At 47.9% G+C, this 26,724-nt stretch overlaps 1 protein-coding gene across 5 annotated transcripts; it reads left to right on the top strand.

Annotated features, from left to right (window-relative positions):
• Nucleotides 1–650: 650 nt before the first annotated feature.
• On the top strand, nucleotides 651–21,553 carry KLRG2 (killer cell lectin like receptor G2). 5 transcript variants are annotated; one of them, XR_006889883.1, is made up of 5 exons: nucleotides 651–1,543; nucleotides 13,333–13,434; nucleotides 13,823–13,968; nucleotides 14,073–14,227; nucleotides 20,295–20,381. XR_006889883.1 is itself a non-coding variant. In XM_046670351.1 (5 exons), exons 1-5 carry the CDS (start codon nucleotides 745–747, stop codon nucleotides 20,413–20,415), a joined length of 1,272 nt encoding a protein of 423 aa, XP_046526307.1. In that variant the 5' UTR covers nucleotides 651–744; the 3' UTR covers nucleotides 20,416–21,553. The 5 variants fall into 5 exon arrangements, 3 of the variants coding, with proteins under 3 accessions (XP_046526307.1, XP_046526308.1, XP_046526309.1); XR_006889882.1 differs by lacking the exon at nucleotides 20,295–20,381 and adding an exon at nucleotides 19,626–19,705; XM_046670351.1 differs by lacking the exon at nucleotides 14,073–14,227 and adding an exon at nucleotides 19,626–19,729 and having other exon boundaries at nucleotides 20,295–21,553.
• The last annotated feature ends 5,171 nt before the right edge of the window (nucleotides 21,554–26,724 follow it).

The following is a 26,724-nucleotide window of genomic DNA, read 5'->3' as shown; positions in this document are numbered from 1 at the left end:
AAATGCTATTCAGATTGCTGGGCAGGGTTGGGAACCCTGTACTCCACCACACCATGCTGGCCCGCGACCAGGCTCCTCTCCCGGTGAAAATACACATTTTTATGCTTATTCCTTCCTCAGTCTTTAATGAGTTAAGTTAGTAGGAGTCAGGCCTGCAGAGTAGCTGCCCTGGGACTTCTGCTGTGAGGGAGTCCTCTCAGTATGGCGCCCCTTCCCCCACTACATTGTCAGAACGACCAGCTCTGCTGCTTTTCTGCAGCCCCCCGCCCCCGGTACCTTCGGACCCGCTGGTGTTCCTGAGGTCCCAGGATCTCTCCAGAGTTGCCAAACGCTCACCGCCCCAGGTGTAACTCTCAAAATCAGCATAACGGCCGAGGGCTAGAGGGAGAAATGAGTGGGGTGGGGGCAAAGAAGAGGGAAGGGTCAGGCCAGCCTCCGGGGTCGCCCTCACGCGTCGCTCGTGCCTGGCTGGCTCCGCAGCGCTGCCTCCCACCGGTTAAACCCTGTGCCAAGGAAAGGTGGGGCCGGTGGCCTGAAGGGCGTGGCCAAGGAGTCCTACCCACAGCCAATCTCAGCGGGGTCCTCGGTGGCGGGGGTGGGGCGGGGAAGGGGGTTGACCGTAAGGGGCGTGGCTGCACAACTCCGGCGACCGGGCTCGACCCACCCAGATGCGGGAGGGAAGCTGGCTGCGTACCCCGGCCCGGTGCGCTCCGCTCGGCTTCTCTCGGCTGCTCCGCGCAACGAATGGAGTGCGCCCGGGCGGCATCGGGAGGAGGCCAAGCCGGGGCCGAGGTCCCAATGGAGCCCTTGGGAAGCCAGGTGCCCGAGGTGGAGCAGCCGCAAGTCCCCGCGGGAGAGCGAGGGCCCGGGAGCCCCGCGAGCAGCCCGATCTCGGCCCGGGCCGCGAAGGAGGCGGCGGGCGCGGGCCAGGACCTGTCAGGCGGGAGGAAGCTGCCCTCGCCTCGCCCCGCGCTCCTGCGGGTGCCGCCGCCCAGCCTGGGCTACGGCGCCTTCCGCCGCCAGACGTCCTCCGGCCCCGAGCCGCCGTCGCCGGGCCCCTCCGCGGCCCAGCAGTCCCGGGACGGCGAGGCGCCGGGGGCCGAGCTGGCGCCCTGGGCCGCGCAGGGGGAGCCGGCGCCCGGCGCCTGGGCGCCCATGGAACTGCAGGTGGACGTGCGCGTGAAGCCCGTGGGCGCGGCGGGTGGCAGCCGCGCGCCCTCGCCCGCGCCCTCCACGCGCTTCCTCACCGTGCCGGTGCCCGAGTCCCCAGGCTTCTCCCGCCACACCTCCCCCGCCTACCCGCTCCTGTCCCCGGGCGGCACGTGGGGCCGGGCCGCGCCGCTGGCCCCAGCCCGGGCGGAGCGTGGCCACGACGCCGAGGGCCGGGCCAGCCCCGCCGAGGGGCGCGCGGAGTCCCCGGGCTCCCCCACGTGCCGCTGCCGCTGCCGGGAGCTGGGGCTGGAGAAGCGGGAGGACGCGGTGCTGCTGCCGCGCGCCGACGCCGACTGCGACTGGAAGCTGCCCCGGGCCGTGACGCTCGTAGGTAAGTGCGCGCGGCGCCCGGAGCCCACCCCGCCGGGGGTTCCACGCAGCCTGAGAACCAGCCCCCCGCCCCTTCCACCCGGCACTGGGCCCCTAGGCAGTGGAGGGACTAGGGGACCCAGACAACCATCCCGATGCCCCCACCCCACCTGGCCTGTCTGGCTTAGAATCAGTAACATTCTGGCCTACGTAATTGTAATTCAAATCATTTGCGGTAAAAGAATCCAACCACTATTTCTCCGCCCCACCTCCCTCAAAAACTCGCACGTTCTCTCTGCGCGCAGCATCTTTGAGAAGTAGAGGTGGATGGAGTTCCAGGCGGGGGAAATCTTTCAGCATCACGTGACGGTGGCGGCAGCCGGGGCGGAAGTAGCCTTGGCTCCTGGCTCCAGGCTCGCCGACCTCCCGAGGGCATGGGCTCCCTCTTTCCCTCCGCCGTATCCTGAGGAGCGTTTGGCCCCAGACCCCATCCCCTCAGCAGCTACAGGCCAGACTGTGCTAGGGTGTGTGGATCCTTTGGTTGCGGGGAGGGCAGAGAAGAAGAAAGAGCTTGAAAAAGCTATGAACAGTTGTGAACAAGGAACCAGGAGGGAGTGGTCGGTGAACTTGGGGGCGTGGGAAAGCTTCCAGGAGCTGAGCTTTGAAAGGTGAGTAGGGGTTAGAGGTGCTAGAGGCCGTTTCTAGCCGGAGAGACACAGGAAAGAGGCTGGGAGGGGCTAGAGGCCTGCCCAGCAGGCAGCCTGCCAGAAGCTTGGCCCGGTGAGAGGAAGGACAGGCCGGCCAGCCAGGACCCAAATCCTGAGGACCTCTGCGCCAGGGGTTCTTAGACGTGAGTAGAGTTGAGGGACCCGGATCACTCAGAAACGTTTGCAGTTTTGTGTGAGCACATTTTCTGCCTGCTGGGTTTATTAGTTTTCTATTGCTGTTGTCACGCATTGCCGCAAACTTAGAGGCTTAAAATGACCCCAATTTATTATCTTAGAGTTCTGTAGGTCAGAAGTCTGAGTTGGGCCGGATGGTCTAAAGTTGTCAACAGGGCTGTGTTCCTTTCTGGGGCTCTGTGGGAGATTCTGTTTCTTTGCCTTTTCTAGCTTGTGGGGGCCACCTTGTTTCTTAGCTCATGACCCTCTGTGTATTCAAAGCCAGCATTGTCAGGCTGAATCCTTCTTCCCCTGCCATCTCTTTGACTGTCCTGTTCCTCTGCCTCCCTCTGCCATTTATGAGGACCCTTGTGATTACATCGGACCCACCCAGAAAGTCCCGGATAATCTCCCCATCTCAGAGTCAGCAGATTAGAAATCTTATTTCCATCCGCCACCGTAATTCTCCTGTGCTCCGTAACCTAACATATTAACAGGCTCCCGGGATGAAGACATGGACATTTTTAGGGGGACATTGTTCTCTACCACAGCGAGTTTATAGCTTTTCATCACATTGATAGTAAACAGTCTGTGGCTAAAAAGGGTGGGATTATAAGGAAATGAGGAGTCAGGGGGGAGGTGACGTGGTTGGATTTTTATTCTAGAAAGTGAGCTCTGACAGCCATGTGGAGAAAGGATGGGGCAGGCATGAGACTGAATAAGAGATGTTAGGAGGTGATGTCTGTAGTCCAAGAAGAGATGATAAAGTCGTGATCTGTGGCAGAGGTGGGAGGGAGGCTTCGAGAGGTAGAATTAGTGAGCTGGGCTGATGAACGTGGGCTAATGGGAGGAGTGGGGATGAGCCGAAGTTGCTGACTTGGGTAGCTGTATGATAGAGCGTGTTATCCTTCCACAATGGAGACGGGGGAAGAAGTGTGGGAGAAATAAATAAGAAGGTGCATTTGTAAGTTCCAGGTAGAGATGTTATTTAAAGGGACAAGGTAAGCTACAGCCTGGCAAATAAAAATGTAGGTGGTAGGAAGAGCATCAGGAAGCATAGAAGCAGAAAAGGGAGAGAGTTTCCAGGAGAGTGTGGTCAGCAGTGTCCAATGTTTGTTGGGGCGTCAGGGGAGAGGCAGACTTTGGGACTGGACCATTAGGGAGTGCTACCACGTTGAGTCAGTGCTCTGGGGGTGATGCAGGTGACCAAGGGATGTGAAGACGAATGGGTGGGAGGGCGAGATGCCAGACAAAATACTGCGAGTGCATGCTGATGCGCCGCCCTCTGGGCTTGCTTTCTGGGAAATGTGAGATTAAGGGACTTTGGCATTCCTGGTGCAGGGCTGAGGCATGCTGCTTGGATGAGGAGTGGTTTCCGCCTGTGGTGGCCTTTCCCACCTTGGATCAAGCTGGTCACTCAACAAGGGGGCCAAAGCACAGCCCAGACACCAGGACTTGCCCAAGCCATACCCAGCTGATTCGCAGGAGGACCTTATGAACCCGGGAGGGCAGAAGCCGCTGTGGAGAGGGTTGGGAATGTCAATGTTCTGTCTCTTCTCTGCTTTTTTGGGCAAGTGTCACAAAGGTGCTGTCGAGCTATAGGCTGAGGCATCAAAGACTCAGAGGATGTTCTCGATGGCAACGCTCAGCCTAAAAGAGAAATCAGTCTGCGGAGAGGCTAACACTGGAGCAAGAGCTGGATCCTCAGATGGAGAATGTTTCCCCCTTAGGTGTTGGTTTAGAGTCACCTCACCTGGTCCCCAAGGATGGATTAGATGTCCCTATTCCATGCTCCCGCCGGCCCTGGTGCGGCCCGACTGTGGCATTCCTCACAGGTGGTATAGTTACCTTTTTGTCAGTATCCTCCCCTAGATTCTGAGCCCCTTGGGCGCATGGAGGTGGAGTTTAGACTTTCATGGAATCTCCAACACCTGGCATGTTGCTCTGTAAATAACTACTAAGTGAACGGCCCTAACCCTCTCAGAGTACACGTGTCTTAGTCCCCGGCTCTCTAAGCGGGAGCTGGATCTCAGTCTTTGCCAGCCCCCTGGCCCCTGCCAGACTGTGCTCAGCGCACCAGGTGTGCAGGATATGAGGCAGTGTCTGCCCTGGCCTCTGCCGTCCAGGATTCTCAATCTGGACAGGGGGGGATATATTCATAAATAAAGCACGAGGCAGTCTAGGATGGTGCCAGGAGGGGAACAGGGAGGGAGGACGGGAGCCAAGAATGAGAACAGAGGCTGTGGGTGAAGGTGTCTTTTGGAGAAGGTGGGGCAGCCTAGGAACCCCAAAGGTGGTTAGGACTGTGGTGGGGCAGAAGGAAGAATGTTCTCAGTGCTCGGTGCATAGAGAAACTGGAGCCAGGAGAGGGTGATGTCCAGTGTGCTCAGGCCCTGGGAGGAGCAGAGGTGGCAGCAGAAGTAGATTTACCTGAAGGCGATGACACAGAAGCAGGCCTCCAGCTGGCAGGAGCCCTCTGAGTCCCTCTACCGAACTTTGTATTTGGAAGTTTGTGCTATATAGATATAGATAGATAGATAGATATTTTTTAATTGAGTTCATAATAGTTTACATCATTGTGAAATTTCAGTTGTATGTTATTTCTTGTCTGTCACCACACAAGTGCTCCCCTTCACCCCCTGTACCCACCCCCTACCCCCCTTCCTCTGGTAACCACTGAACTGTTTTCTTTGTCCATGCCTTTTTTTATAATTCCACATATGAGTGAAATCACATGGTGTTTGTCTTCCTCAGTCTGGCTTATTTCGCTTAGCATAATACCCTCCAGGTCCATCCATGTTGTTGCAAATGGGATGATTTTGTCTTTTTTATGGCTGAGTAGTATTCCATTGTATATATATACCACATCTTCTTTATCCAATCATCAGTCGATGGGCACTTGGATTGTTTCCATGTCTTGGCTATTGTGAACAGTGCTTCAGTGAACATAGGGGTACATATGTTACTTTGGATTGTTGATTTCAAGTTGTTTGGGATACCCAGTAGTTGGATAGCTGGGTCATATGGTATTTCTATTTTTAGGTTTTTGAGGAATCTCCATACTGTTTTCCATAGTGGCTGCACCAGTTTGCATTCCCACCAGCAGTATATGAGGCTTCCCTCATATACTGTTCACAACCTCTCCAACATTTGTTATTTTTAGTCTTCGCGATTATAGCCATTTTAACAGGTGGAAGGTGGTATCTTAGTGTAGTTTTGATTTGCGTTTCCCTGATGATTAGTGATGTTGAACATCTTTTCATGTGCTTATTGGCCATCTGTATATCTTCTCTGGAGAAATGTCTGTACATAGCTTCTGCCCATTTTTTGATCAGGCTGTTTGGTTTTTTTTTTGTTCAGTTGTGTGAGTTCCTTATATATTATGGAGATTAAGCCTTTGTTGGATATATGATTTGCAAATATTTTCTCCCAATTGGTGGGTTGTCTCTTTGTTTTGATGCTAGTTTCTTTTGCCTTGCAGAAGCTCTTTAGTCTGATGAAGTCCCACTTGTTAATTTTTTCTTTTGTTTCCCTTGTCTGAGAAGACATGGTATTTGAAAAGATCCTTTTAAGTTCGATGTCAAAGAGTGTACTACCTATATTATCTTCCAGGAGTTTTATGGTTTCAGGACTTATCCTGAAGTCTTTGATCCATTTTGAGTTTATTTTTGTGTATGGCGTGAGATAACGGTCTACTTCCATTCTTTTGCGTGTGGCTGTCCAGTTTTCCCAACACCTTTTATTGAAGAGACTCTCCTTTCTGCATTGTATGTTCTTGGCACCTTTGTTGAAGATTAGCTGTCCGTAGATGTGTGGTTTTATTTCTGGGCTTTCAGTTCTGTTCCATTGATCTGTGTGCCTGTTTTTGTACCAGTTGCATGCTGTTTTGATTACTATGGCTTTGTAGTACATTTTCAAGTCAGGGATTGTGATGCTTCCAGCTTTGTTCTTTTTTCTCAGCATCACTTTAACAATTCTGGGTCTTTGGTTGCCCTATATAAATTTTAGGATTCTTTGTTCTGTTTCAATAAAGAATATCATTGGGATTCTGATTGCATAGAATTGTAGGTTGAATCTGTAGATTGCTACAGGTAGTATGAACATTTTAACTCTGTTTATTCTTCCAATCCATGTGCATGGAATCTATTTCCATCTCTTTATGTCATCATCTATTTCTTTCAATAATGTCTTAATAGTTTTCATTGTATAAGTCCTTCACCTCCTCAGTTAAATTTATTCCTAGATGCTTTATTCTTTATGTTGCGATTATAAATGGAATTGTATTTTTGAGTTCTCTTTCTGTAAGTTCGTTATTAGAGTATAGAAATGCAACTGATTTTGTAAGTTGATTCTGTACCCTGCATCTTTACTGTAGTTGTTAATTATTTCTAATAGTTTTCCGATGGATTCTTTAGGGTTTTCTATATATAAGATCATGTCATCTGCAAACAGTGAGACTTTCACTTCTTCATTCTGTATTTGGATTCCTTCTAGTCCCTTCTCTTGCCTAATTGCTCTGGCCCAAACCTCCAGTACTATGTCGAATAAGAGTGGTGATAATGGGCATCTTTGTCTTGTTCCTATTGTCAGAGGGATGGTGTTCAGTTTTTCCCCATTGAATATGATGTTGGCTGTGAGTTTGTCATATATGGCCTTTATTATTGTGAGGTAATTTCCTTCTAGCCCCATTTTGTTAAGAGTTTTTTTTTTTTTTATCACAAATGGCTGTTGGATCTTGTTAAATGCTTTCTCTGCATCTATTGAGACGATCATGTGGTTTTCATTCCTTGTTTTGTTAATGTGGTGCATCACATTGATTGATTTGAGGATATCGAACCATCCCTGCATCCCTGGTATAAATTCCACTTGATCATGATGTATGATCTTTTTGATGTTTTGCTGTATTTGGGTTGCCAATATTTTGTTGAGGATTTTTGCATCTATGTTCATCAGTGATATTGCCCTGTAGTTTTCCTTTTTTGTGTTGTCCTTGTCAGGCTTTGGTATCAGAGTGATGTTGACCCCATAGAATGTATTAGGAAGCGTTCCATCTTCCCTGATTTTTTGGAGTAGCTTGAGAAGGATAGGTATTAAGTCCTCTCTGAAAGTTTGGTAGAATTCTCCAGGGAAGCCATCTGGTCCTAGGCTTTTATTTTTTGGGATGCTTTTGATTACTCTTTCAATCTCTTTACTTGTGATTGGTCTATTGAGATTCTCTGTTTCTTCTTGATTCGCCTTTGGAAGGTTGTAGGAGTCTAAGAGTTTATCCGTTTCCTCTAGATTGTCCATTTTGTTGGCATAGAGCTTTTTGTAGTATTCTCTTATAATCTGCTGTATTTCTGTGGTATCCGTTGTTATTTCTCCTCTTTCATTTCTAATTTTATTTATCTGAGCTTTCTCTCTTTTTTTTCTTTTTAAGTCTGGTTAGGGGTTTGTCAATTTTGTTTATCTTTTCAATGAACCAGCTCTTTGTTCCATTGATCCTTTCTGCTGTCTTTTTTGTTTCAATAGCGTTTATTTCTGCTATGATTTTTATTATTTCTCTCCTGCTGACTTTGGGCTTTGTTTGTTCTTCTTTTTCTAATTCAGTTGGGTGAAGTTTGAGATTGCTTATTTGGGATTTTTGTTGTTTGTTAAGGTGAGCCTGTATTGTGATGAATTTCCCTCGTAGTACCACTTTTGCTGCATCCCATATGAGTTGGTATGGTATGTTTTCATTTTCACTTGCCTCCAGATATTTTTTAATTTCTCCTTTAATTTCTTCAGTGATCCATTGGTTGTTCAATAGCATATTGTTTAGTCTCCTCATCTCTGTCCCTTTCTCAGCTTTTTTCTTGTAATTAATTTACAGTGTCATAGCATTGTGATCAGAAAAGATGCTTGTTATTATTTTAATCTTCTTAAATTTATTGAGGCTTGCCTTGTTTCCCAACATATGGTCTATCCTTGAGAATGTTCCATGCACACTTAAGAAGAATGTATGTTCTGCTATTTTGGGTTGGATAACACTATATATGTCTATTAAGTCCAACTGGTCTAGCTTTTCATTTAATTCCACTGTTTCCTTGTTGATTTTCTGTCTGGATGATCTGTCCATTGATGTGAGTGGAGTGTTGAGGTCCCCTATTATTGTTGTGTTATTATTAATATCTTCTTTTAGGTTTGTTAATAGTTGCTTTATGTACTTTGGTGCTCCTTTGTTAGGTGCATAGATATTTATAAGTGTTATTTCTTCTTGATGGAGTGTCCCTTTGATCATTATATACTGTGCCTCTTTGTCTCTCTTTACCTTTCTTATCTTGAAGTCTGCTTTGTCTGATATAAGTATTGTGACACCTGCTTTCTTTTGTTTGTCCTTAGCTTGGAGTATTGTCTTCCATCCCTTCACTCTGGGCCTTTGTCATTGGAGCCGAGATGTGTTTCCTGGAGGCAGAATATCATTGGGTCTTGTTCTGTAATCCATCTCACCACTCTGTGTCTTTTTATTGGAGAATTCAATCCATGTACGTTTAGGGTGATTATCGATATATGAGGGCTTAATGCTGCCATTTTATCACTCATTTTCTGGTTCTCCTGCATTTCCTTTGTTTCTCATCCTGTGTATTTTGGTCTACCAATTGAGTTATGTAGTTTTTTATGTTGTGTTTCTTTGTTTCTCCTTATTTATTATTTGTGTCTCTGTTCTGCTTTTTCATTTAGTGGTTACTTTGAGGTTTGTATGCAAAATCTTGTAGCTAAGATAGCCCATTTTCTGATGGCCTCTTATTTCCTTAGACTAAACCGATTCAGTTCCTTTCCTCTTCCCCACCTAAGTTATTTTTCTCACATCTTATTCCATCTTGTGTTGTGAGTTTGTGATTAAAATGACAAGATTATCTTTGTTTTTGATGTTTTCCTTCCCTTTATCTTTAATGCTATTCTTGAGTATTTGCTAACCTGTTCTGGTGTATAGCTACGATTTTCTGATTTGGTCTACCTGTTTATCTCCTTACTCTGTGCTTTGTGACCCCTTTCTCCCTTTTTTTTTTTTTCAGGTATGAGGGCCTTCTTGAGGATTTCTTGTGGCAGGGTGTCCTGTGGCTACGAACTCCCTTAGCTTTTGTTTATCTGGGAAAGTTTTTATGTCTCCGTCATATCTGAAGGATATTTTCACTCGATAGAGTATTCTTGGCTGAAAGTTTTCGTCCTTCAAATTTGAATATGTCATTCTAGTCTCTCCTAACCTAGGATTTCACAGAAATCCGCTGAAAGCCTGATAGGGGTTCCTTTGTAGGTTATTTTCTTCTGCCTTGCTGCACTTAGTATTTTTTCTTTGTCATTCACTTTTGCCAGTTTCACTACTCTATGCCTTGCAGTAGGTCTTTTTACACTGACATATTTAGGAGATCAGGTAGTCTCTTCCACATGGATTTCCATCTCCTTCCCTAGGTTTGGGAAGTTCTCTGCTGTGATTTCTTTCAACAAATTTTCTGCTCCGTTCTCCTTCTCTTCTCCCTTTGGAATATCTATAATTCTTATGTTGTATTTCCTAATTGAGTTGGATATTTCTCAGAGACTTTCTTCGTTTCTTTTTAGTCTTAGTTCTCTCTCCTCCTCTATATGGAGCATTTCAACATGTCTATCCTCGATTATGCCTATTTTCTCCTCTATGATGTCTGCTTGAGCTCTCAGGGAATCTGTATTTTGTTTTATCTCTTCTATCATGTCTTTCATCTCTAATATTTCTGACTGATTCTTTATAGTTTCAATCTCTTTTGTGAAGTAGCTCCTGAACTCGTTTAATTGTTTCTCTGCATTCTCTTTTCACTAGTTGAGTTTTTTGATGATAGCTATTTTGAATTCTCTGTCATTTAGATTACATATTTCTGTGTCCTCAGGACTGATTTCTGGGTACTTGTCATTTTCTCTCTGGTCTGGAGACTTACTATAATTTTTGATACTGCTAAAGGGCGTGGCTCCGTTTTGTGCGCATCTGGTATTATTTGGTCACAGTTATTGCCTGTCGTCATTCGGTGGGGGTCAAGAGTTGTGTATTCTGAGCCCTCTGCGTTCTGCTGGGATCCCAGGCGCTGGGGCTGGCACTGGGCAGGTCGGGGGGCAGGCAAGCATTCTTAGGGGTGCTCTTGGGGTTTTCTCGCTCTGTCTTCACTAGCTAGTCTCCTGGGGTGTTGGTTTGATGAGCTCACCCCTGTGCTAGCTTTCATCCTGGTAGGGGGCTTTCCCCTAGGCTGTCAGGGTACTTGGGGAGCTTTGATGTTCCCATGAATGAATGTCCCCTGCCCTGTTCCTTCCCTGTTAGAGGCTGCCCGCAGTCCCGGATCGCAGTCTTTTGGGGAGGGAGCAAAGTTTTCTCTTACCCCGTTCCACCTCTGAGGGGGGCTCCAGCCTCTCCGCCCTCTGACATATGGCTGTGTGGGTCTCTCCAATGTCTTTTGTGTTGTGTTTGGATCTTGGAGTATGAATGTCTTTTTTGTTGTATGGTGGAGGGGAGAGATTACCAGGAAAGCTCACTCAGCCATGATGCTGATGTCACTCTGTGTTATATTTTTTAAGATGCCCCACCCCCAAATGAATAAAATTTAAGTCCTCCAAAACCTGACTCCACCCCCGCCCTGGGATTTGACTAGGAGGAAGCAGAGGGTGTTTCAGGTGCAGGGTAGGAAGGTAGTCAAAATGTAGTAAATGAAGATGGGATGAGCAGTGGGAAAGTGAGCAGAGGGTGTCAATTCAGAGATGTCAGTCCAAGACTTGAAAAGGACGTTGGGTGGATGCTAGAGAAGAGGGCAGAAGGGAAGATGCTGGAGAGGAAGGGGACGTATAGTATCATCGCCATGTTACTGCTCTCTCGAGGTGTGGCTGAAGCCCCTTAGGAACTGGACTGGGTGGGTTTGCAGGCACTGAGAGAATTCGATTTAAAGAGGAGAAGGTCCAGGATTGGGGTAGGGAGAAGACGGGGTTTAAAGGGGACTTTAGCTTCATGTGTAGTTTCATTTGTTTACAAGGAGACTTGTATTTGTGTTACAATTACCTTTGAAAGGGGGTGGGCGGGACTTCTCTTTGCCTGGAAGTTGGGGGGGGGACAGAAGGCTCTGTAGGGGCCCATTTCCAAGGTCAGCACTGCAGCCCTACGTTAGAAGGTGTGTGAAATGTTTGCAACCGTTGGTATTTCTTTACTGCTTTGTTTTCTGAAAGGTCAGAGCTGAATTTAGTGTTCAGACGCAATAATTATTTACTGAGGTGACTGATGGATTTATTTTCCTATTCTTCTCCAGGCTTTTTAGTTCTGCTTTTATTATTTTAAGACTCAAATTACCTGTATCTTTTATTTTAAGCATTTTCGTATCCCTGTTTTGGTAACAGCTTCATTGAGCTATAATTCACACACCACACGATTCACCTCTTTAAATTACACAATTCAATGGTCTTTAGCATATTCGCAGAGTCGTGTAACCATCACCACAGCCAGTTTTAGAATATTTTTATCACCCCAGAAAGAAATGCTGTACCTTTTAGCTATCATCCCCCGCCACCGCAGCCCCCAGCCCCAGGTAACCACTTATCTACTTTCTGTCTCTGTGGGTTTTCCTATTCCAGACATTTCATAAAAATAGACTCACATAATATGGGTCCTTTTGTGACAGGCAAGTTTTACTTACCATAATGTTTTCAAAGTTCATCTGTGTTGTAGGATGTACCAGCACTTATTCCTTTTTATGGTTGAGTAATACTCCATTGTATGGTGGATATACTGCGTTTTATTTATCCATTTATCAGTCAATGGAAATTTGGGTCAAATCCCTTTAAGATGCAGATTATGTATTTTAAAAAAACAAACTCCAAAAAAGGTCACAGATGGCATGTCGACTTTTCAGGTATCAGTATAACACACTTCTCCAGTCTTTGAAGCGAGCATTTTCTCTAATACAAATGGAAAAATGAGGATTTCAAAAGTGCCTATGCTTTTAAAGTTCAATTATTATTGAAACCTTTATTAAAAAGGTTTATTGAAGGTCTGTTGCAAACGTTGCAATTGTGTTGTCTTTGCATATGTGTGGGTACCATACACACGTGCACATTTATGTGTGGGTATAGATGATATACATGTGGGTTTAAAATGGCATTAGTCTTTTCAAAGTAATAAAATATTTGCTACAGCATTACTTCAGCTGTTTCAGGCTTCGTCAAGTATGATGACTGAGTTCTTAGGACCCTCACAACAATTATGTGGCATTGCTGACCCTCATCCTCCAGACTGTGGGGGCTCCTGGGCCCCTTGCAGCAGGGGCTCTGGGAGAGAAGGGTCCCCTCTTCTTCTCCCCGGTGTCATGCTCTGGCTGGGCTTAAGCATTTGCGGTGTTTATTTTCCTAGTCTCCCCCTCTGGCCACCCTGGTATTCCCTTTACGTGCTGGGATGTGGCCTTCGAATATGTTCTCTCGCGGAGTCTTTGCCTGTGCCCTTCCTCCTGCAGAAGTGTCCTCCTGTCTCCGGAGTTCCTTTACCCTCTGCAGCCTCATTCCAGCCATCTGGTCCCCTGGGTCTTTGAGCGGCTGACAGCCTGCAAGGCACTCTCTGCACAATGCCTCCTTAGAGGCCTCCGATGACCTGGAGAGAGAGAAGAGGCCGGTGTGATTCCAGGGTTAAAGTGGGAAAACCCCAGCCACACTTGAGGGGCCCATGGAGTTGGGACTTGAACCCGGGTCTGGCAAACGTCCAGCCCTCATTCCTTTCTATTTAAGAAGCGGAACACCTAGTGTTTTTCTCCCAAATACGAAGTTTACTGAAATCGAGTGGTTTATCGTGGTGTCTTGGGCTGACGGGGTGCTCTGTGGGGCGTGATGCTTGTAGATGAGTCCGTGTGGTTCTGAGTTGGGTCTGGTTAGGGGGGTCTCTTCCTAACCTGTGTCTCCTGATTGTGCCTCCTTGTCCCAGGGCTGCCCATGTACCTGAAGTCCCTGCGCTGGGCCCTGATAGTCATGGCCCTGCTCCTGGCAGTGTCTGCAGTCGCCATCGTGGCCCTGGCCTCTAGAGCAGGTACGGTGCCTCCTTGGGGTCTCCTCTCCTCCCCTGCTCCACCACCCGGCTGTCTAGTCCTCACTGCACTTTTGTGAGAATTAGAAGACGTCCCGGGGCAGATGCAGCATGAAGACACGGGGCCTGCTGAGCAAAGAGAAGGACAAAGCTCCTTCCTCCCGCTGGACACGGCCTGCTCTCTGACAGCAGTGGGAGGCAGGCCCCTCGGGGGCTTGGTGCACTGTACCAACCGTGCAGCTTCCGGGGGCCCTGCCCACCCTACTCGCCAGCTCCATGCCTCCAGATTTGCCCCCTCACTCGAGGCGCGGCCGTGTTTTGACTTTTCAGTGCACGTACATTCAGCTCTTTACAGTTTGCCCTGTGCTCACCGTGGCCTCTGTCCTTGCAGGGGCCAGGTGCCGGCCCTGCCCCCAGGGCTGGATGTGGTCCGAGGAGCACTGCTACTACCTCTCTGCTGACACTCAGGCCTGGGAGGCCAGCCAGGCTTTCTGCGCAGCCCACCATGCTACCCTCCCCCTGCTGAGCCACACCCAGGTGAGAAGGGGGGTGGGCAGGAGAAGGGTGTGGATACCTTTACAAATGACAGGTTCCCAGCGTTGGAAGGAATCACAAAGATCTAGTCCAACTCTACGTTATAGAAAAAGTCACCAAGGCCTGGAGAAATAAAGTGAAATGCGGGAGGACTGGACGTCAGCAGTGGAGGTGGAGCTGGAGGGCTGGAGCAAGGCTGCCCTCATCCAGCCTGGTGGCCAAGCAGTTAACAGCGAGCCCAGGACCCAGTCTGTGCTGGCAGGTCTGTGGGGGAGAAACGTGTGTATTCTCTGGGAGGTAGTACGGAAAAGAAATTACATTTAGTGGGTATGCTAGTCAGATATTGCTACAATAATGCTGGCTAACAAGTCACCCCAAAAGTCAGTGACTTGGACAATAAGCATTTCTTTCTTGATCGTTGGTCTGTGGGAGGACCACTGATGGGCTGATCTTGGCTGGGTTTGACGCAGCTTCAGGATGCAGATTGGCTGGGCGTAGCGTGAGGCTGTGGGTTGGGTTTGCATTTGCTCCATGAGTCTCTCATCCTTCTTCCTGAGAGAAACTCTTCAAAAGAAAAATGGCAGAAGGGCAAGAACCAAGCATCATTTAAGGTCTCTGCTCATGTCATCCCTGCTAACATCCCATTGGCTAAAGCGAATAACATGGCCCAGCCCAACGTCAAAGGGACAGGGTGGTGGACGTCACCCCAGGGGAGATGGGGAAATGAAAAAGACACAGTGTAGATTGAAAAAAATCAAATCTATGATCCCAGTATGGTTAAATATATATGCTAACAAAAACCACTGAAATAGACTTTTTTTTTTTAAGATTGGTACCTGAGCTAACAACTGTTGCCAATCTTTTTTTTTCTGCTTTTTTTTTCCTCCCCAAGTCCCCCCAGTACACAGTTGTAGATTTTAGTTGTGGGTCCTTCTAGTTGTGGCATGTGGAACGCTGCCTCAGCGTGACCTGACAAGCGGTACCATGTCCGCTGCGCCCAGGATCCGAACCAGTGAAACCCTGGGCCACCAAAGTGGAGCGCGTGAATTTAACCACTCAGCCACGGGGCCAGCCCCAGACTCGTATTTTAATAGTGGTTACCACTGGGGGGCAAGTTTACAAATAATTTTTTTCTTCTTCTTTAAAGTTTTGTTTAATCTTCTAAATGTTCTACAAACACTATGTGCTATCATTAGGAGGAAATGCTAGAGGAACGGTAGCCAGTGAAGGCAAGAGATCAGGGTGTACATAATGGTTTCTGCCCTGGGCCTGGGCTGGACCCTGAGTTCTTATAATTGGGAGATGAAAACAGGCTGTGCAGAGAAGGCTTCCCAGGCACCTGCAACGAACAATCCAGCCCGGTTGCATCTGCAAAATGAGGGCCAGTGGAAGCGGAGGGAGGTCCCTAGAGAGGCCTGGAGCTGGGGAGGGTGGCCGAGCCGGGCAGGGACTTCGCAGGCCAGCATAATTTTCCCATCTCGTGAGACAGACCCACTGAGCTCAGCAAGTGTCATCAGAAAGCCAGTGAAATGAAGGGTCCCTGCCCTCCAGCCTCTCATCAGACAGGTTCAAACCAGGATGACCTCAGGCCTCGGCTGAGCAAACGGCCTTCCTGTGGCTGGTGGGTCCTCAAAGGGGAAGACGGGCTTAACCATCCAAGTTGCAAATGGAGCTTGAGATAATTCTTTTAAAACGAAGCAAACAGGGTCAATCATTTGAAACACAAGTAAATATTCAGAAAATATATCACAAAGTCTGGATAAGCTCCTTCCAAAAAGCTCCTTGCAAAAACACCAAAGCAAAGATTCGGGACCCAGGCAGTTACAGTTCAAAATACGCTAACTGTGGAGCTCTGGAATCCTCCTGACTTCTGCACGAGGGCCAGAAGCTCCAGGAGGCACTGAGCTGGGGGTGGAGAGGAGCAGCCAAGGACAGGCTGGCAGAGGGGCTGGGCCCCCTGGCAGAGGCCAGGCTCCGTGAGCTGGGATGCACAAACCCAGGGGCATGCCAAGGTGCCAGCCGTACACACAGCCCTGGGATCAACACATCTCATCCTCCCCAAGAGCTGGTTGCGCTCACAGTTAGAGAAAAGGAGGACGTTTCAGCGCCGTCTACACCAGCAGTCATTAGATTCACTCGCCGTTGGTGTGAGAGCAGCTTCGTTGTGCAGGATGGGTGAGGGAAGAAGCCGCCTTAAATGAACACTGGACCGTAAGCCACCTCTTGATTGCAGAGAGGAAAACATGAGTAAATATACATCATAGGATGAGGAAAATCAAATCATTCACAACATTTAAATATTAAAGCAGAAATGTATGGAGGCAGGACGGAGAATGGTGCTTGCCGGGGGCGGGGGAGGGGGAGTCCGTGTTTGGGTGCAGAGTTTTAGTTCTGGAGGTGGATGGGGGTGATGGTTGCACAAGAGTGAATGCACGTAATGCCACTGAACTGTACGCCTAAGAATGGTTCAAAGGGTAAATTTTATGATGTGCACATTTCACACAATTTTTTAAAAAGAAATGTATGAAGGCATAGGAAATAATTTACCTTAATTTTCAGACTATAATTTGAGATTTCAAGGAAGTTCTGCTCAGGCTCACATTCCCCCTCCTCACATTCGTGGCGAAGCTAGAGAGGCACCAGCTGAAGAGAGTGGAGGCCTTGGGGTGTCTGTGCCTTCCTTACAGAGCCGTCCTTTGAGCCATAAATTACTCAGAAGTTTCTGGAGCTTATTTATGTCTCTGGACAACACTTTTCTCACACCATAATTTTTGCTAACAGTGAGAACAGGTTAATGGGGTCTGAGCTGCAAGGAAAAGAAGGACTGGATGGAGTGGATGGAGCGGGGCAGGGACAGGCCATGGCTCCTGTCACCAGGAGGCACAGAGTTTGAAAGAAAGGAGAGCCAGAGGGCCTGGGGCTAGGACAGAAAGAAGGGCTGGATCCTCTTAGCAACGCTGTTAAATGAGGTCAGTGCTGGGGACAGGGCACAAAGCTTTGCATTGCCACCCAGCGCAGACTGGCAGTTCCTCTTGAATGAGTGTGTACTACATGCCCTTGGCTTCATAATGTGATCTCAGGCCTCATTACAAATGTCTCCTCCATTTTACAGAGGACCACACTGAACCTCTGAAAGGCTGGGTAACTTGCCTCAGGTCATATAACTTATAAGTCAGAGAACCAGAATTTGAATATGGGGTGGCCTGACCCCAAAGCTCTACTCTACCCAAAGATGGCTCCTCTCTCGGCTCTGAGCCCTGGTGTGCCTTCCCGAACAGGCAGCTAACTGCCCCAGGAGGACGGTGCTGGCCAGCAGGAATCCCAAATCTGCTGCAGCCACGGCAGCGAGATGCCTGGGGCTGCTCTGCCCTCTGACTCACACCCCAGAGCCAGCCCAGGGTCCTTCTCATTCTCTCCCAAGCTCCCCGCCCGGCCCCTACCCGCAGGCCCGGCCCCTACCCGCGGGCCGAAGCGTGTGGAGTCCAGCCAGAGGGGAAATGACTAACCTAGGCAAGGCTGTGTGTGCCTTCTCTGTTCTGGCCACCACTCTCCCCTTATCATCTGCAGTCTGATCTTTGGAATTTCAGAAGGGATAAGCTTAACAACTGTCAGCCTGGAAGTTGCTTCTGGCTTCTCTCAGCTTTAGCGGGCTGGTGCTCCCTTGAGGGGAGAAGATGGGTCTGCACTGATACCTCTGGGGCACATGGTTGCCCTGATGGCCCCTGTGTGACCTGTGGTCCTTGCTGGTTACTGGCAGCGAGCACAGTTTTGTTGAGCTAGCCTCCTGTGGGCTGGGCTTTCATGGTCAGTGGAGAATAAGCTAGGCCCCCAGTCCTCAGCCAGCTCACTGTCTAATACAGGAAACTGACACATAAGCAAGCCGGTGAAATGCAGCTCACCAAGCTCTAAACGATGCAGGTTATGGTAGCACAGAGGGAGCTCACCTTAGAGGGGGTCAGCACGGTGTCCCTGCAGGAAGGGACCTTTAAACAGACCTGAACGGCACCAAGGAGACAGTCATGACTGCAGCTTGCTTTCTAATTCCCAGGGTTAAATATAAAGATTCTGTCTTTGCCAACTTAATTTTCTAGGGAAGAACTGAACATACGTTAAATTCATTTATACCAGTCTACTTGTAATCTTCACTAATGTGAATATATGCTTCTTGGCATTGTGAGTGATGTGTATTTGCTGGTGTGGCCTGCTTATTTTTTTTACTTGGCATGATTTCCTATTTACCTTTTCTTGCATAACTACATTTTCTGTGTACTTGTCATCTTTAACAGCACTGTAATTTTCCATCATGTTGATATCTCATAATTTGCCTAGTTATTTCCTGATTGCTGAGCATTTGGGAGCTTTCCATTTTTTTCTTTATAAATAGCACTGTGTTATCTTTGGGTAAGTTCATTTTCTCCCCATTATGTTCTTGGATTTATTCCCCAAAGTGGAATCACCCAGCCGAGCAATAGGAATGGTGTTACCACTCGTTCATGGCACCAAATTATGTTCCAGAAAAACTGGATTCACGTGGACTGTGCCAGCATTGCTGCCCCACCCCACCAAGTCCCCGCATTGGGACTTACAATACTGAAACATGTTTTTGCAAGCTGAAGTTTTTTTTTTCTTTTGAAGAAGATTAGCCCTGAGCTAACATCTGCACCAACCCTCCTCTTTTTTTTGCTGAGGAAGACTGGCCCTAAGCTAACATCTGTGCCCATCTTTCTCTACTTTATATGTAGGATGCCTGCCACAGCTTGGCTTGACAAGTGGTGCATAAGTCTGTGCCTGGGATCTGAACCAGAAAACCCTGGGCTGCCAAAAGTGGAACATGCAAACTTAACCGCTGCGCCACTGGGCCGGCCTCGCAAGCTGAAAATTTTTAAGTACAATTTTTTGCTTTAATTTGTTGCTAAAAACAAGACGTTGAGGACAAATATTTAAAAGAAAAAGATCATCTCTAATACCTCTCTAACACACTTGTTTTGGTTTTTGTTGCTCCTTGTGTGTCTGCCTCCATGTGCATACTTACCTTTTCGTTGTTATAATCACACAACTTTGATTCGGCTGTTTCACTTACTATAACCCTTCACATACCATAACTTTTCCCCATATTGCTCTGTGGTCTTCATACTTGTCTTTTTTTTTAATGGTCTCAATAGTATTGTGCTGAACGGTTACAACGTAACGTATGCTCCTGCTGGCAACTGTATTGTTGACCATCTTCTCCCAGTCTGCTGCTGCAGCCTTTGCAGCCCCATCACTCGCCTCCTGCCCTGTTAGGCTTTTCGCTATTACCTGGACGTGCTTTGTAGCCTCCAGCTCTGCTCATGCCTTTCCTCGCCTTCTCTGAGCTTTCTCTGTCCTCTCAGTACCCATTGTGTGTTGCTCGCTGGGGATTGGTGTTCACATCCTCTCTCCCCTTGAGGGCTCAGATGGGATCACCCCATTTCTGGTCCCCAGTCCTGAGCACAGTGCCTGGCAGCTAGCAAGCATCCAGTAGAGCTTTCCGATTCCTGGTGTTTGGGGAAAGGTGGCTTGAGCAGTTGCTTCTCCGGCTTAAGGAGCAGGGAACGTGCAGAAGCCTGGGGACAGGGACAGAGCTCCAAGTGAGCCATCCTGGTGTCGGGGAGAGTGAGCAGCCGCTTTTTTTCCCTCAGGACTTCCTGAGCAGATACCCAGTCACCAAGTACTCCTGGGTGGGGGCCCGGCGAGGCCCCCAGGGCTGGCACTGGATCGACGGGGCCCCCCTGCCACCCCAGCTGTGAGTGACCATGGGTCTGGGTGGGGGCCCCCTCTGTCCCCAACACACTAGTGTGGGTTCCCCAGTGTGACCAGAGTGACGGCAGGTGCCAAAGAGGGGCTGGAGGCCTTCTCCTCTGCTGACACCTCCTCCCACTGCCATTTCGGATCCTTCTTAGTCCCCAGATTCAGCCTCCCGCCTCCACCCCCAGCCTGGGGGGCCTCTCAGGAGACTGACCACATCCATGCTCAGGACCATACTCCAAGATTTTGTTTGGTCCCCATCGCCCCGTCCCTTGTTTGCGTCCCCCAGTGCATTCACCCAGGCAGGAATGTCACACTGTTTTACAGATAAGGGGTATGCAGCTCAGAGAGGTTTGGTGGCTCACCCAGTGCCACATAGCTGATGAGCCAGGAGGCATTCTCATGGCTCCTACCGCAGGGCTCTCTCCAGACCCCCTGGCCTGTGTGGCCATGCAAGCAGGACTCGGGCCGGTAGAGGCAGCAGGCATGGATGCTGGGTGGGCCTGCAAAGGCCAGGTGGCCCAGTTATCCTGAGTGCCTCCCCTCTTCTCGCCCTTCCCCAGAGTTCCGGTGGAGGACGAGGACGAGCCGGATCTCAAGTGCGGGGGCCTGGAGAGAGGCAAACTTGTGGCTTTGGACTGCGCCTCTCCAAGACCTTGGGTCTGTGCCAAGGGGACCGAGTGATGTGGGTTCCGCTGTCCTGAGTCTGTTGGCATGCAGCCCCCGCAGGGGAGGCCAAGTTGAGAGCGGGAGCAGCTTTTGCCTGGACTCTGGCTTCCAGGCCTCCCTGCTCCACGCTCTAGGGGCCCTTCCTGGGCGAACCAGAGAGCTGGACTTCTGGCGCAGGAAGATCGCATCGAGGGGGAGGAGACCTTCTGTGGCCATGGGTCTCGATGCCCACTTAGTCTCCAGCTTCTGAAGCAGATTTGTTTGGTGACCTGGGGATGGCTTTTTTAACATTTCTCAGCCTCGATTTCTCCCTGATTAAAATGGCCATTTCCCATTGTCTCCCTTACCTGCTTAATCACAGGCACACTCTCTCAGTCATAGAGGAACAGAAAGACTAATGACCACAGGTGATCCCCATCTGGGTCTCATCTGAGCCCATGAAATGAGTCTTCTGTCGTTTTATGGCGTTGGGATTTGGCAGTGATAACATCATTGCTATAAATGCCATTCCCAGGCAGCTGGGCGCATGGCTGACACAGCTGACACAGCGGCAGTGACAGCAAATGAGAAGTGGCTGTCCCCAGCAGAGGAAAAGGGAGGGGCCTTCCCTGTCCCGAGAGTTGGCAAAGGGCTCGCAGAGTGAAGTTCTGCATAGAGACTGGCGTGTGGGGCCCCGGGGCCTCTGACCAGCTGACGGCCAAGGCTGGGAAGATGCAGAGGACAGGGCCACCTGGGCAGGAGAAACAAGGGAGCAGCCCCTGCTTGGTCGGTGGAGTTGTCGCAAAGCAGGGGTCCGTCGGAGTGAGAACGGCACTGGGAGACGTGTGGGGATACCAGCCTGAAGATGTCTCTCTATCAGGGTTCCGTGAAGGGCCTTCGGGCTAGAGGGAGTGGCAATGGGGTGGGACGAAGGGCTCGTTTAATCACTCCGGCCTCGACCTGCACCTTATCTTGGTGCTGAGCATTCAACACAACTGTAATGTGCAAACCAACCTTCCTTTTAAAGTCAGACCATGCATCCAAATTCTTTTCAAACGGGGATATCTTCATTGGTCCATTTAAACCAGCACCTTGTACTGAATGTCTGGGCCGTCTCGGAGAAGGGGGCTAGTTCTAAGAGTGCGCTTGACAAGCAATAAAAATCTTAGAAACACTTCGGTCTTTCTCATGGTTTTCTTATTCGGACTACAAATTACCCCTCAAGCTTGATAACATGTTCAATTTTAACTCATTTCCAAGCCCTTCTAAGTAAACATCCTGTGTGTGGTGCATTCAGGAGCCTTCGACTCCTCCCAGCATCAGGGCCAAGTACCAGACTTGGGGCTCCCTGGGCACGGGCGCCACTTAGCATCACTGGTGGAGGATAAAAGATGCAGGTGCCCAGGGTGCCGTGATGTGCTGAGGCCTGGAAGTCTGAGTTTTTTGGCTTCACTTGGGAATGGGAATGAGTGAACTTCTGATCCGCCATAGTAGGACGCTACTAGTTACTGTCCAAAGTTGGCAAACCAAGAACTAGCAGTTCACACTTATTAATTAGAAATGAGACAAATACTAGAGGAAACCTCAAAAATAATTTAAAGCGGTGTCTTAAAACTAAGTGATGGTGACAGAAGTCAGAACATGGTTCTCTGAGGGGAGGGCAGTATTAGCTGGGAAGGGGCACCAGGAAGCATTCTAGGGGCTGGGAATGGTCTGGACCTTGATGTGGGTGGGGTTGGGTGGATACGTAAGAATCCAGCAAACTGTTACACTTAAGATTTAAACACTTAAATGTCTGTCTCCAAGGAACAGGAATGAGGTTAACAAGGGGCTTATTATTTTTTTTAAACATGCATCCTTTAGTACTAACTTAAAACCATATTCACATTTATTTATTTTGAGGAAGATTCGCCCTGAGCTAACTACTGCCAATCCTCCTCTTTTGCCGAGGAAGACTGGCCCTGAGCTAACATCCGTGCCCATCTTCCTCTTCTTTATATGTGGGACACTTACCACAGCATGGCGTGCCAAGCGGTGCCGTGTCCGCACCCAGGATCCAAACCGGCAAACCTGGGGCCGCTGAAGCGGAACGTACGCACTTAACCACTGCGCCACCAGTGAATGTTTTAATTCACATTAAAAAAACAAAAAAAATTCATGTACTACTTTGATAAAAAGAGAAAGTAGAATTTTTGAAAGGTGCACGAGATTCTGATGTGCAGCCTGGCCTGAGAACTGCGAGCTCCAGCAGTTACTCCTGTGACTGCCTTTTCTTACAGCCTCTAATTCTCTTTCCCTGAGGTGCTCCCACAAGTTTCAGCCTAGCCTTCTGAGCATGTCTTTTTCCCTTTCTACAAAACAGAAGTGGAAAAGTTACACAGCAGGTTGGTCTGCGTGGAATTCCTCTGAGTAATTTTCCTAGTCTCTCTTCCCACTAGGCACTGCCAGCTGCTATTGTTTGAAACCCACATCTAATAACGTTGCCACCAGCACTGGCTTGTTTCCTGGAGCTTTGGAGACCAGCCTCCGATACCGGCTGGTTCAGCAGCTCGCAGCAGCCTCTGGGGAGCAGCTCTGGACATCTGGTTTGGGGAACAAACCTGTGTTAAGCACGTGCAACTCATTCTCCCCAAGTCAGGAGATCCTGATTCAGTGGGTCAGGTGTGGGACAGTGGCCCCCAAGTCCAGTTTTTAGCAGCTTTCCTGGTGATTCTGATGCAGACAGTCCAGAAACCAGATTATGAGAAACCTGTCTGAAAGAGTACATATTGCCACCAGGAAAAAAAAAAAGTATATATATTTTAAATCGACCTCCTTGAGGTATAATTTGCACAAAAGAAATTGCACCCATCTCGAGTACCTTTTTTTTTTTGTCAAGGAAGATTAGCCCTGAGCTAACATCTGTTGCCAACCTTCCTCTTTTTTTCTCCCCCTCCCCAAAGCCCCAGTACATAGTTGTATATCCTAGTTGTAAGGAATTCTAGCTCTTCTCTGTGGGATGTTGCCACAGTGTGGCTTGATGAGCAATGCTAGGTCTGCGCCCAGGATCTGAATCAGGAAACCCTGGGCCACCGAAGCAGAGCACACGAACTTAACCACTCAGCCACGGGCTGGCCCCATGCATGTTTTCTTTTTTGATTCTGATACTGATGGTCCAAAGAACATATTTAGAGAAATCCTGCCTAAAAGACATATGCCTACCAAGGCAGAGCAATTTTAAAGTGATGATTTAAATGAAAAGTCTGATATCCCTCAACTTTGTGAAAATTTTCAAAATATAGAGTTGAAAAAAGTGACATGATGAATACCCATATGCTCTCTAGCCAAATCTAACAACTGTTAATGTTTTACCACATTCACTCTTATTTATGTATATGTATAAAACTGTTGAACCATTTGAAAATAAGACGACACGTCCCCCCTAAATACTTCAGTATCTCCTAAAAACAAGAATATTTTTCTACAATTGTAATTCCATTACAGTTAATTAACTAAGATTAACATTAAGTTCATATTCAATCCATGTTCCGATTTCTCCAGTTTCACTAATGTCTTTTAAACAAAGACCCAATCAGGGTTTAAGCATTATGGGTTATCTCTTTAGTCTTTTTTAACCTAGAAAGTTTTTTCTGTAACACTGACTTTTTGAAGAGACCATGTAAGCTGTCTTGTAGAGTGACACAGATTCTGGATTTGTCTCATTTCCTGTAAACTGGAAGTTAGGCTTAAATTCAATATAGACACTTTTGACAGAAATACTTTGTGATATTGGGTACTTCATATTTCATCACCTGATAGATTTTAACACTGATTTCAAGTAATTTGTACCAAACTTTCTAAAAAAATTTTTTCTCAGGGAACTAAAACATGTAACTCCATATATTCTCGTTTGAACATTGGCTTTTCATCTGTTATTTTCAGTTTTAGAGGTAATATAAAAGTGAAATGAGACTACAGGTTTTAGAAATTGTACAGTACTATACAGTTATTCTGCCTGCGTTCATTTTGGCATTTTTTGTTCCCTCTTTGGACACTTCTGTTGGTCCTGAGTTGCCCCTCCCAGCCCAGGACATCCCTGTCACAATACTATGCCAGGAGCCACCTCAGGCTCAGAATCGGATATCAGCTGACTGTGTCGTGACTTGGATTAGTCACTTGGCACCACCGTTTCCTCCCCGGTAAGTGGATGTGATGATGGGAAACTGCTCCTGCAGTTTCACGGTGATGTGTAAGTCAAACGAAACCATGTGGATTAGTGTGCTTGAACTGCTAAGGCACTTCATTCATGCCACATTTACTGAGCATCAGCTGTGTCCCTGTGCCAGGCTCATGGGAGGATGTGGAAAACAAGGTCCATTCTCTGCCCCAGAACTTGGTCTGGCTGTAAACACTAGGGTGTGTGTGCAGGCCAAGGAATCGCTGGGGTTGTCTCTCCCTCACCTGCTCTACCCTCCCGCCTGCACCATGGAGCAGCTGTGTGGTCTGGCAGTGACTCCAGGTTCGGGGTAGGGGTGAGCAGGGATAGCAGGCATCTGACACATCTAAGCCAATCCTGCCAACCTTGCACTCCCGACCCCTGGCCAATGTTTGGTTCAGGAGCCCAGGCCTAAACCAACCAGAGGTGTCATTACCCTGCCCACTTCAGTTGGTTCCCAAATGGGAACACAACGCAGTTTGGATCAGAGATGTAGAAGAAGGTTGCCTGAGGCTTCTGGGAAAAATTGCCTTGCTCTTAAGATACACAAGGTGGAATGGTTTCTTTCCATCTGGATATCAGGCTTGGGTGCTAACCTAGGGATGGAGCTGTCACATGGAACTCACTCCCATGAGCCAATACAGACCCTTCATTTTTATGCCCATTTGAGTTGATCTTCTGTTACAGGCAGCCAATAGTATCCAGAAATACAAGTGTGCTATGTTTGGGACCTTTAGAGTCACTCTTCCAAAGCAGTGTCAGTTGATTCTGGTGTGCGCACCAGCCTTTGGCGTCTCCTGTATGGCGTCTTTCCTTGCTGGATCCTTGACTGAGAGCCTAGTTCTGTGAATCTGAATGCCCTGCTTTCATCCTAAACCCTACTATGCAGGCTAAGTTTGGTCTGATCCCCAGATGTGCTTTTAGACCCAGAACCTGCAACATCCTGGTCTCTGCTGAACATGTGGGCATATCTCACAGTTCAGAAACATCTGCTGGCCCCAGTGCCCCACAATGCTCTGCTCACCGGAGCCCCAGCAACACTCTGCCGGCAGGCCTCTGCCATCAAAACCCTGTTCTCAGCCCTCTCCACCCTTTCCTAACTCCCCTGAAGCTGGGATTATTTCTTCAAATTAGAACAGGCAATGGAAAGAAAAACAGAGAAAGGGGCAACTTTGTATTGCCATATTTAAATCGTGGGAAAATCTAATCATCAGTAGTCAAGGTTTAGTAAGATCATGATGTAAACAGCTTTGTTTTTTCAGATAGGAAAAACACAGACGAGGATGGTTTTCAAAACATTTGAGTCACTACAGCACTGTGGTGGGCCAAGGTTATGAAGGTTCTCAGCTGTGCCAGGCACCAACCTTGAGAAATGCGAGGATGTTCTTGGGTCGGGGGAAGGCACTCAGGAAGCTCAGGGCAGCATCTAATTACTGACCGAAGGGGCATGTTTCAATGTTTTAACAATTTGTATAGCCACACCAGTCACAACCAGCTGAATATCCACCTTGGATATGTATATATCTTAAACTATGTAACATTTACTTGGGTTTTTAATGTTGAAAAACTTAGACATTTATTTATAAAAACATTATGAAGATGGGTCATTATCTAAAACTACCATTTTGAAAGGTACCACAATGAATGACAAATTACCACGATGAATGCCCAAAGTGTTTAAATTTAACTCACCCTTGGCTTTGGTTCAAAGGGCTAATGTTGGAAGCTATTATTAAATAATTAAAATAGACTCTTAAAAGAGGACCTGAAGGGAAAAAACAGGACCTTGGAAAAGACAAAGAAAAGTTAAACCTTAGTTTTAGGGTTAATTATCAGAGAGGTAAGGTGGTCTTCCTTGAAAAAGAAAAACCTACTTAGAAATGGAGGGTTTTTCTTTAGCTTTAGCAGCTCAGCAAAGCAGCTTTGGGGGGAATGCTTGATGAAAGCAAAACAAAGGCCTTACTGAAGGGAACACTTAGCACGATACCCCCAGGTTATGAAATGCATTTGCAAGTATGTGACTAAACTTATACTTTCTATTAGTGTTCACCAGATAACAGAAGTATCAAAAATTGTGTGTGTATGAGAGAGAGAAAGATATTGAGATTCTATGGTTATTCTAATTCAGAGTGGCTGCCCTGGCTTAAGGA

Source organism: Equus quagga, chromosome 8, assembly GCF_021613505.1.
Source record: "Equus quagga isolate Etosha38 chromosome 8, UCLA_HA_Equagga_1.0, whole genome shotgun sequence".
In the NCBI taxonomy this organism is placed as follows: domain Eukaryota; kingdom Metazoa; phylum Chordata; class Mammalia; order Perissodactyla; family Equidae; genus Equus; species Equus quagga.
The sequence above is the reverse complement of the archived record's forward strand: the minus strand, read 5'-3'. Positions and strand labels throughout refer to the sequence as shown.

What these genes read in the sequence shown, in the direction of transcription:
- KLRG2 (XM_046670351.1), top strand. Translation starts at nt 745, where the DNA reads ATGGAGTGCGCCCGGGCGGCATCGGGAGGAGGCCAAGCCGGGGCCGAG. An exon ending in CCGGGCCGTGACGCTCGTAG is followed by an intron (nt 1,544 to 13,332) that starts GTAAGTGCGCGC and finishes TCCTTGTCCCAG; the next exon opens with GGCTGCCCATGTACCTGAAG. An exon ending in GGCCCTGGCCTCTAGAGCAG is followed by an intron (nt 13,435 to 13,822) that starts GTACGGTGCCTC and finishes CTGTCCTTGCAG; the next exon opens with GGGCCAGGTGCCGGCCCTGC.